General features: G+C 26.6%; 1 protein-coding gene across 1 annotated transcript; it reads right to left on the bottom strand.

Annotated features, from left to right (window-relative positions):
- Nucleotides 1-499: 499 nt before the first annotated feature.
- LOC107451216 (F-box only protein 43) lies at nucleotides 500-11,889 on the bottom strand. Its single transcript, XM_043051658.2, has 4 exons — nucleotides 11,730-11,889; nucleotides 8,040-8,563; nucleotides 5,501-5,662; nucleotides 500-1,083 (listed from the first exon to the last, which is right to left on the bottom strand). Exons 1-4 carry the CDS (start codon nucleotides 11,752-11,754, stop codon nucleotides 868-870), a joined length of 927 nt encoding a protein of 308 aa, XP_042907592.1. The 5' UTR covers nucleotides 11,755-11,889; the 3' UTR covers nucleotides 500-867.
- Between the last annotated feature and the right edge of the window lie 212 nt (nucleotides 11,890-12,101).

Here is a 12,101-nt window from a genome sequence, read left to right on the forward strand (position 1 = left end):
ATAACATCAATTTAGTCTTTTTAATCAAATTAACTTTTTTTTTTAAATTAAATTCAATTAGCTTTTTATTCTAATGTGACATATCAAGTAGGTCATGTTTTGAACATACATATTTTAATTTGATATATTAAGTAACCCTTGTTTTGTAACATATTTTGAAAGAAGAAAAAAAGAAAATTCCAGGACTGAAAGAGGTCAGTGGAACTGAACTATTGAGAAAAACATTACATATTTCCATTCAAATTATAATTATATTGAAAAGAAGCAGTTTTATCAACAAATGTATATTGAAGGGATGAAAAAATAAGCATATTTTCATAAAACGTTTATTATGAAACACATCTCACATTACATCATCACATTAAAACAAGGAATGTCTATTTTCAATAAGTATGTTACAATATTTCTGTATGAATGTATATCCTTCTATAAGAATACAGGTATNGTACTCTTTGAACATCATAACTTGGTCGGCCTGTATTAACAATAACAACATCTAAATAATAAATACATTCACATTAAAAATAAATTAAGTGTTTAAGAACATGGTTTAGATCTTACTTTAAAAATTCCGTCAAATTTAATGTTAAAAGCATATTTTAAAAAAAGTTAAGAAAGTCAAAAACAATCACTTGTATTGCCTTTTACCCATCATATTTCTTTAAGAATATCTCGACTAGAATTAAAAATTATTGCAAAAACCTGAAAACTACAATAGCTAGATTTTGTTTCTTTAAAAATAACTTCATATTGAAGTTGTGGAACAGAAACCATTTTTAAAAACAGTATCACATCAGCTTTATTGACACAGTTACTATCACATAAAATCCTTTAAAAATCTTATCATTTAAAAACATGATAAAAGAGTTATAGTCTTTTTAAATTTCTTTTACATTGTTTGCTACCAATGACTAATGTTGGTACTTCGAGCTTTGGGCACTTGTGATATTTTGAGCAAGGAGACAAACACTTTCCACAAAAAGTATAATTGCAAGTAGTACAAATGTATTCTTCTAAATCTTTTCTTCTGGCAGGATATTTACAACTTGGACATTTCATCAATGATCCACCTACTTTCCCTTCCTAGAAAAATAATTCAAACACATTTATTCTTTGAAATTAAAACAGTTTCAATTATACACTATCTGAAGATCATAGAATAAAATGCTGACCTTATTTGATTAAAGGATTAGTTGCAGATTCAAACAATATTTTTCAATAAATTCAAAAGTTTTTCTTTTAAATTATAGTTGGCCTGCAATTTAAATAAGGCTTTCAATTATACTAGTATTCTAGCATTCAAAAATCAGCAAAAAAAATCTGCTTCTGAAAGAAATTATAACCCGCAACTTTGTTTATGTGTCACTTGTATGAAGGTGTGAACCATCAAATTAAAGTGACTAATCAAATGTGCTAAAGGAATTCCATGTTCCGTTAAAATACTATACGAAAAAAAATAAAAGAAAAGGGATTTTAAAAATAAGAAGATTTATGTCTCAGGGATGGAAGGAAGAGATTTATGTCTCAGGGGTGAGAGTAGTCAGTAAAAAAGAGGAAATCCAAGAATGAATATATATATAATATGTAGAAGCTATGATATCTAAAAATTTGACAAAAAAAGTGTGATTTTTAAAACATGTGATTATAAATATCGATTACTTAAGATTGAAAACTGAGAGAATATGAATCCTGATATGTGGCTTTTAAATCTTGTGAACATGAAACTCGACATTGGATTTCAAAAATACGAAAATACAATAAATCATGATGCATAATTTTTAGATCGCGTAAATATGAATCACGATGCATAACTTTTAAATCGCGTGAATAAAAATCGCAACACGCAACTTTTAAATCGGGTAAATACGAAAATCGATGTTTGGTAATAATACCGTGGCGGGCTGGGGGAAAATACGTAAAATATTATTTTCTGTGCGTAAAAGCTCAGAAAATAGCTAAAATCAGGGAAAATGAGGAAGGGTTGGTGGCTACGTAGTTTTAATTTTCTGTTTGTCTTTGAAATTTGGAAATAATTATTCTATTTCAACGACTGAATTTTCAGAAGAAGCGGAATATTTATAAAAAAAAAGAAACTTTTAGAGAATCGAAGTTTTTGATAAAGAGGCCGAAATTCGAGAGATAAAAACGGAAATCCGCTAAAACGCGGAAAAATCTCATCCCTGATGTCTGTATCGACGGTAATTGAGGAATTTAAATTTTGCATGTCATAATATAAATTTGGGTGAAAAACGCATAGCGGGTAGTTGATAATGGAGGAATATCTTGTTAACGTGATTTTAAATTGAGTGATAACTCTAATTCAAACACTGAACCCTGTAATAACATTCTATAAAAATATCAGAAAATATAAAAACCAGCATTCTCAGTAAGCGTTTTTTGAAGGGTGACCTGCCTTACTTGCCCTTTGATCCCAATAAATGGGTCCTATTTGCCCCTTTTGTAAAAATAAGCCACTGTCCCTTAAAAATGCTGTCATCTTTTTATTCAAATTCAATTTTGAAAACATTTATTCACTGTGTAAATAATAACTACATTGGAAAAATTATCTGTTTATAGGTTGCATTCCGATTACTATAACAAGCATTTATTCATTCTCAACTGGTTAAATTTTTATAAGTATCTTTTTTTTGGAAGGGGGGGGGGATAATAATAATTTTTTTTTAAATTTTAAAACTAATCTTTAAATAAATACGTAACTATTATTTTTAATGCACCTTTAGAAGTTCATTTTCTCATAATTTTTAGTTTAAAATTTAAATTATAGAAAAAACTTTCAAGCTGTTTATCAATTAATCTTTTTTTTGTTAGTTTACTTTTTTTGAAGAAAAAAAATCAGAGCATGCCTTTATTTTTAAACTACAAATTTTTCTCATTTTTTGATAGTGAGAGAATTACTTTTTGAACTATCCTCATAAGACAATATGAGAGGATACTTTAAAAATTGATGAGGTTAAACTCAGTTATCACGCAACATTACACATTTTGATAAATATTTACGATGTTAAGTGAGAGCCCTTTAAAAACTCAAAGTACACTGCCCTTTTTTATTCTTAGGGAGAACTCTGTAAAAACCATGTGTAAAAAAGAATATTGGGTAGTTTGGAAACTGATATATACATTATCTTGTGTTATAGAACCAGTGTTTTCATCGCAGAAAAAAAATGGGTGAGAATTTCTCACCCTTTCTCAAAAACAGGGTGAGATTTCTAAAAATAAAAAGCACAAAGAGACTTGAAAAAAAAATCATTTCTTTAATTATAATACATTTTTAACATCTTCTAATTTTTAAAGCATTGAATATTTTTGCTGCATCATCATAGCAAAATGTTCTACATCTACTTTTTCATCAGCTATTCTCATTAGGTTGCTCAAATGAGTGTTTGTTTCGTTTTGATCATTTTTACATTTTCATTTATCCGTTTCGGAGTAGAAGATATTGCCTTTACAAGGTATTTGTCCATCTTACATTAATGGGCAAAAAATTTTAACTTCTTACANGGGGGGGGATAATAATAATTTTTTTTTAAATTTTAAAACTAATCTTTAAATAAATACGTAACTATTATTTTTAATGCACCTTTAGAAGTTCATTTTCTCATAATTTTTAGTTTAAAATTTAAATTATAGAAAAAACTTTCAAGCTGTTTATCAATTAATCATTTTTTGTTAGTTTACTTCTTTTGAAAAAAAAAATCACAGAGCATGCCTTTATTTTTAAACTACAAATTTTTCTCATATTTTGATAGTGAGAGAATTACTTTCTGAATTATCCTCATAAGATAATATGAGAGAGTACTTTAAAAATTTATAGGTTAAACTCAGTTATCACGCAGTATTAAACATTTTGATAAATATTTACGATGTTAAGTGAGAGCCCTTTAAAAACTCAAAGTACGCTGCCCTTTTTTATTTTTCGGGAGAACTCTGTAAAAACCATATGTGAAAAAGAGTATTGAGTAGTTAGGAAACAGATATATACATTATCTTGTGTTATAGAACCGACATGAGCTTTCCGAACATACCACTATCCTCCAATTTGAAACTACAATGGAATCTTCACAAATTAAACATCATAATAACATTGCATTAAAAATATAGCAACTTGAAAAGTCCCATGAAAATGGCCAAAAAATGGTAAATAACTTCTGAAAAAACTATCACTACTAGACAACGCAAAATTGATATGAAATTGTTACGAATCAAACATGTCAAAAAGTGGTAGTGCAAATTCAAAATTTGCAAGTTGTAGCAATATTGTTTTAAAAATTAAATCATTTTGAAAATCATTTATCGTTTTAAAAATCATGCTTATAGGGCCGAAAAATATAAACAGGAAAAAACTGTCATCAAACAGAAAATTACAATGGTATCGTCACTAATTCATCAAACATTTCAAAAAAGTGATAGCCCAAGTTCGAAACGTGCATGTTGCTATAACATTAAATATATCGGAACTTGAAAAACCAAATGGAAACGACTGGAAATTTTTTTTAATTACTGCCTAAAAAAATATAAATCAGTAAATTCAAAAACTCATGACTAAAATAAGTAGCATTAATATCAGAATGGAATAAAAAAAAGAGAGGATACTTTCTCACAGAAAAGAGCAATTTCAGTTTTGAAGTGGCACTCACTTAACACTAAAAGTGCATCGCAAAACATAATATTATGTAATTACCTAATTTGATCCTTAAGAATTTTTAAATTACCTTCTTATACTATTTTTTATGTATTATACATAAAAAATACTATACGGTATAGTATTTCAAAAAGTAATTCTCACTTATTTTATAAAATAAGAGAATTTGTTGTTCATGAAAAAATAATTAAAGGCATGCTAAAAGAGAATCACTGTGCACAAAAAGATATTAATTGACAAACAACTTAAAAGCTTTATTATGTAATTTAAACTGAAAATTTGCAATGAAATTTTCAGTTTAAATTGTTAAATTAAACAAAAAAAAAAGGTGTTTAAAATAACTTAATAATTACTTGAAAAATTCATTAATAGACCTTAAAAAAGATAAACTTAAAACAATTCAACCTGTTGAGAATAATCCTAAAAGTAAAAATTTGTAATCAGAATTAAATCTAAAATTATAGGTAATCAGAATTAAATCTATGAACACAGATAGTTTTACCAGTGTGTAATTATTATTTAAACAGTGAATTAATTTTTTAAATGGTAAAAAAGGCAGTGTCTTTGTGGGATGGCAGCTTGCCCTCTTTGCAAACATCAAAACGCAGGCAGTGCAGACAACCCTTCTAAAAAATGCTTAAGGAGAACACTGTTAACATATTATTGCTAGCTTAAAAGAAAAAGAAAATCAATATTCCTTTGGCAAAATATACTTTTTGTGAACCATTATTTACATGCAAAATTAATGTGTGAAATTTATTTTTACAACTTTTAATTTAAAATATTTCTATACTTAGAAACAAACTGAATAAAATTCCTTGAATATTAAATCAAACTTACCCTAATAAATGAATCAAATTTCGAATTGCAGCATTTCGTAGAAACTTTAGGCACTAGATTACAATTGCTAATATCATCAAGGACTAATCTTGGTAAATATGAAAGACGTTCATACCTTTTCTTAATATCAAATGGCGATATTCCTGATCTTGATCTGTTTTCCTACATGAAAAAAGGTCATTATTTACAAACCACTTCTTCTCTTAAAAACAATTTACATAATAAAAAATGTACATATGATTTAAATTTTTTTTTTTTTTATATATTTATAAATGAAAAGGGTTACATTGAAAGAGTTTTAAAGTTCAGTTAACAAAACTAAAATTTTACAGGACAAACAATTATAAAAAAAGGCTGCAAGTTGCTACTAGTTTTACCTTTTTGGTAGCACTAATTATATTCAAGTACTTTAAAAATTACACTAATCAACCAGCCATTTTAATGGAAAAGCAATTTAACTTTTTCGTAACCTAACTTTTTATTAAATGTCAACTCTGCAATTAAATGTCTGGCCAATAATTACAACATTGGACTTTTAAGATGTCACAGTATCAAGTAGAAACAGAAAAATGCAGTAAGAAAGGCAAATAAGTGTCCAAACAATTTATAAAGGAATGTCTAAATCTACACAGTAGATTAAAACAAAAAGATTATTTCTGATCGAAGATCAAAAAATAAGAGTGGCAATTTCCAGCAAAACCACTTCAAGAGAGAATGTGATAATTTCTATGCTGTCTTATACATTTTTGTTTCTTATACATTTTTGAACACCTAATTTTTTTTTACTCTCCTACAGCAGAAGAGCAGTTTAAAAATAGTATTTTACAATAGTAGGGGTCTGTCTAGGTTTTTCTGAAAGGTACCTATTTTGTGAAAATTTTGAGATAATTTGTGAAATTTAAAAATTATATTAAAAAATCAACACAAACAAATGGATTTATCATTTCTTACGAGACACAAAAATAAAATTTTATGAAAAAGTATTTTGCTAAACTACCGCTCTTCCTAAAGTTGGATTTGTGAAGCTACCGCTAAACGGTAGAAAATTTGGCTTGGACAGACCCCTGAATAGAATAGTAATCAACAAATAATGAAACAGATAAAGCATAATAAAAATATTTAATGCATTTTTTATGGTCTTTCTTTCTATAATAAAACTAACCTATTCGTAAACAGAGAAGTGACACTAAATAGTGTGAAATGTCAAAGAATTATGCCAAAAATTTCAAAATTCCAATTTTTACCCTATATTTTTTTTTTAAATACATCTTTTCTTTTATTAAATAAAAATTAAGCAAATATATTTAATTCCAGAAAACAGTGATCACAAATTACCTTGGGAATTTTAGTTATTCTTAAAGTTATGCCTATTAATTATCGAAAAAAATAGACTTAATATGATCAAAGATATATTAATTTTAGAACAAACAAGTTCACCCAAGTGCAACAAGACAGGTGTTATTTATATGAAAAAATAAAGACGTCAAAACTGAAATTTTTATAGCACTACGTAGACAAATTTAAAATTATTCAGAAGTTTACACTTAAGGCTATCAGCTTTTGCATTGTGTGTGTGACATAGAACTAGTTTTAAGAATTATTTTTAAATAATCTGTATAAAGGATATATATGTGATCCATAAAAAGCATAATGTACTTTTGTATTGATATCTAAGATGTTTCTTATAGTCTTTTGGTTAAAAAATTTTTAATGTTGAAAGCTGGTTTTGGAATCATTTATCAAATATATTTTATTAAATTCAAAATAAACAATAAATATATTAATGATAGAAATTAAATTCTAAGCATATTTTTTTTCTTTTATTTGTACTACTCTTGATAAACTTATACAAGGGCTCTCTTTTTCTAGAAATTTTAAATAAGCTAAATTAATTAAGAAATATAGTGAAATGATTAATTTTCATTACATTAAAATTGAATCGTTTCGTTACTATTATTTTAAGTTTGTTTAATTGTTAATTTTAAGATCTTAAAATCCATCGGATTAATTTTTCTTTTTTTTTTTTGTAAACAGAAATAAATGTATTAAGAAATTTTTTCTTAATGGAATCGAACATAAAAGGTTCTTGAAGAATCTGCTCTTATAATAACTTTGCATATAAAATGAAAACTTCATTATACTGTCTGGTCTTCTTATGTAAAGGAATAATGCCATTAATAATTATATTTAAAGCATTTTTTTTTCATCATTAAAATAATAGTGGTGTTATAACTGGCATTTAATATTTGAATCAAAACAAGACTTGCAATTCGCTATTTAGAAAATATTTTCAGCAATTCATAAATACAATTTTTAAGATATTTGATCTTATTTTCAGCAACTCACAAATACAATTAAGGTATTTGATAAGTTTCAAGTCTTATTCCTGGATAAAATTATCAAAAATTAGCCAACTGCCCAATATAATAAGGAATCTGGTGAAATGCTACAATTAAAAAAAAAACAGACAAATCTATAAATAATTTGTTGAGCTAAATAACTTATTGTAAAAAAAAAAAAAAATAAGCAAATAAATTACCCTGTGTGATTTTATAGATTTTAAGTATTCTCTTCTCCGTCCATTAGCTTTCACATCTTCCAGCACCAGTTCCCTCCACATTTTATTTACACAGCTCACTCTACAAAGATCTTCAGCCGGTAAGTAAGACAGCAAATCTGATATAATTTTTTCACAGTTTATTTTCTTCAATCGAGCTAAAAAGTTCACTCTGAAAGAATAGCTGGGACTTCGTGAAAGCTTAGAAGTATCACTTTCTTCTCTTTCAGAATTTTTCCTTCCACAAAATCTAGTCTGTTGTACCTGTTGCTTGTATAAATCATTACTAATGTCAGCATCTTCAAAGCTCAATTGTTTAATGATATCTGATTTCCCTATCTGGATAAGATTCTGATTTGAATCATAAGTTGGATTGTAAGTAATTTTCACTGGAGTAAACTTTAGAAAACTATGACGAGAAAAAGGTGTTTCATCTTTAAAATCTAATGGACTTCCGCAAAATCCACTATCGGTAGTCGATAGATAGATACTCTTGTGAGCAAACTCTGAAAGAAAAAAGATATTTTTAAAAATACAACTAGGGTGACCCGGGGTAATTCACGATCACTCTGTTTCTTTGGTAAATAACGATCACCTAAGTTTTATTTAAAAAAATAATATTTTTTTTAAATTTGAGACATGGACAAGAATGCTTGTTCACTTTACTAAAGTATAACTACATTTACTTAAAAATAGTTTTTTATTTAATCTAACAAAATAAGTATCTTTTAAATTGCTTTCTGTATTTTCCATTTCAAAGATGGGTTTCAAAATGTGCACATTTCTGCAAAGATCCCCCTCCTTCTCTTAATAATAAATATTTTGAGTTACTTTCTTTTTCTTTGATATAAAAATAGTGTAGGCTTTTGCTTAATTATTTCACATCTACTGTAAACATTATAATTGATCATTGGAAACTATATCAAATGTTGCCCCCTACAGATGGGGTAATTAATTCCTGATCATTGTCATTTCTTCTTATAAATAGTATAAAAAATAGCTAATAAATAGTCAATTGTCTTTTCTTGAATAACAGTTCATATTTATTAAGTGGAACAACTATAAAATATATTTTAACTATAATCACAAAATTGTTTTTAACTGTATACGAGAAAAATGTGTTCTGATATGCACCATTTCTAGCTTGTCTTACCTTGCTTCTATCTTAAATTTATGTGTGTACATTGTTAGAATAATTTTTAAGTTGACAAATTAACCTAATATAAATATGGTGAGAAATTATAAGCTTAAAAAGGATACTAAGCTTCTAGAAAGCAAAAATAGTGAATTTCTTTTAATGATTGAAAATGAAAATTTCAGTGTGAGAGCTGCTGCCAGAGCTGAAGTGTTAATCTTTATTCCTGATTTCAAATAAACAGTTTTATTAGCTGCTTAAAAATATCTTTTTGGTTTATTTGTTTGATCTTAATGTCTTATTTGTTAATTACCATTGTATAATTATTTTTAAACAGCCCATTTACTATAAAAACTGGTGATCAGTAATTACCCCAGAAATGATCAGGATTTACCCTAGAATTGATCAAGAGAAGGGGTAATTCCTGATCACTAAAAATTTAAAATCTTTTAAATTCTAATTAGATTTTCAAACAAAAGGTAGCATAGGACTCATCTCATATAGCCTCAAACTTCCATAAAATATTAAAATTCTATCTTGAATAGTTTTTTCACAAAATAGATGTTTGCATTTTTTGATCAGGAATTACCCCAGGTCACCCTAAATATTAAACTTTCTGTTAAAATTCTAATCTTTCTTATAACTTTAATAAATGAATGATAGACAAAAATTTGGCTGCTTCATTAAAGATAACTGTATGAAAGTTTAAAAAAAATTCAAACCTAGAAAGATTTAATGTATGACTTTGAAATAAGACAAATCATTTTTAAAGTATGTTAAGAATTTTAACTCTTGCACTTTTAATTTTGAACTGTAAATTGAAAGTCATCAACTGTGCTGTAATAGAATAACAAATTATTATAATAAATTTGCTTATTATGTAATAATATAAGGATTTTTTTCCTAGCTGTCGTTGATAGTTTTGTTTCACGACAAACATTTTTACAGCACTACACATTGGTTAGCAATCTTATACTTATTCTGCACCTGTTTAAATTTAAAATGTTTCAATAAATTATTTAAAAGCTAATGAAAAAATTTGTCCTGATGTATTGTAATAAATAGTACTAAGGAATCATAAAGGATGTTGCCTGGCTGTATGTTTTTAATCAATAAAATGTAACTGACTGCATATTTGCTTGAAGGTAACAAATATTTTCAGATTATTACACTTCAGATCTTAGAATAACACAACTTATGGCTTTGGTTGTGTTATTCTGTTATTTTAATAGTGTACTATTGTGTTATTAAAAGTGTATTATTGTGTTATTTTAATAGTGTATTATAGCTATAGAGTTCCAATTTAAATCTAATGATGAAATACGCTAATTTCCTTTTTAATGAGTATTTGTGTGAATTGAATTTTTTTTATTAAAAACATTTTCTGTGCAGCTTCGAGCTGACATTAACATTGAGAGTGCCTGTAAATAAACAACAAACTTTTATAAAGATAAGTTACAAAAATAAGCAGCTAACAGACATTTTTCGTATTTAATACATTCGAACCTCAAAGTATCATCCCCGCATTTTTCTTTTTCCTTTTTTGTTTCAATTGTACCATTACAAATGCTATTATTATGTTAAGACTAATTTAGATCAGTTTTGAAACAAGAGTTTCAAATTATTGTTTAGAAATTCAACAAAACATTTTAGCAAAAAAAATGTGATTGGTAGAATGTACATATTATTTGAAAACCACAGGTTTTGTACATAATAATGTCTGCAATAACAATAAAATTCAATAGTTTCTAAAAGTACCGGAATTCATTATTCAAATTCATATAATGAATATGTTTTACTAATTACATATATTTCTTTTTCAGAAAAAACATGAAATAAAGTTAAAATCTATAAAGAAAACAAAGATGAAAAAAATATCAGACAGGTGACATAATAACTAGTATAATTTATTTTTAAATCAATTGACATTAATTTAATATAATTCCTATTAAAAAAATTTTTATATTATATAAATTTATAGATTTAGGAGAAATTAAACAATTAGATGTTATAAAATAAATTCTAAATTGAATGTGAATTATTTAAAAGATTGGAAAAACACAATGTTTAGCGCTAATATGAATTTGCTGTTAAAACTAATGGGCATGCACAATTCTCTGAATATCAGACTTTAGACATCTTATAGGCAAATTAATGTCGCTTTCTTAAACTATCTTTACATTAAAGCTTTTCTTTTAATAATTATACTGTACTGTGAACTATTTCTTAACGCTGATGATCGAAGCCTAAAGAATTTATTTTCGTTACTTTTAAGTTCAATGAATCTAACTTAACTTTATAAAATACAACAGATAGATGCATCATCCTCGATTATTAATTAATATTATAACTTATTTTAAACAAATTTTTACTATGACGAAGTAAAATCTCTCGAATAGAATTGGTTGATCATAGAATCAGTTAACTCCATACGGAGCAATGGCGATTCCTAGTTTGCTGAACATGCTTCGCATTGCGTTTTTTTAATCTTACTTTAATTATTCACAATGCTTCATTAAAAATCTGTAAATATTTACCATTTTTTACCGGTGTTCTTTCCATTTCATTAATATTGTTTTCTCAGGAAAGGATATAGTATATGCGCGTAACCTGTACGCGGGTGATAAGTCGGATCTTCAAATTTCGCAGGCAAAACTTCGCAGGAATTTGAACGGGAAAGAAAAAGAAGGCTTTGCTTTTCAACCAATCAACTACTTCGAAATAGAGATGCCACCACATTGAAGATTAAAAAACATTGTTAAGTTTAAGATTTTTAAAAATTTATTTGAAACAAATTTAAAACACCGCTCTCAATATTCTAGCTCCAATTAATATTTTTTTACAGTTTTCAAGAAAAAATTTCAATAAAATATATTCAACATCTTGTGATTTCAAAACTCAATGAACTG

Source organism: Parasteatoda tepidariorum, chromosome 9 (genome assembly GCF_043381705.1).
Source record: "Parasteatoda tepidariorum isolate YZ-2023 chromosome 9, CAS_Ptep_4.0, whole genome shotgun sequence".
NCBI lineage: Eukaryota > Metazoa > Arthropoda > Arachnida > Araneae > Theridiidae > Parasteatoda > Parasteatoda tepidariorum.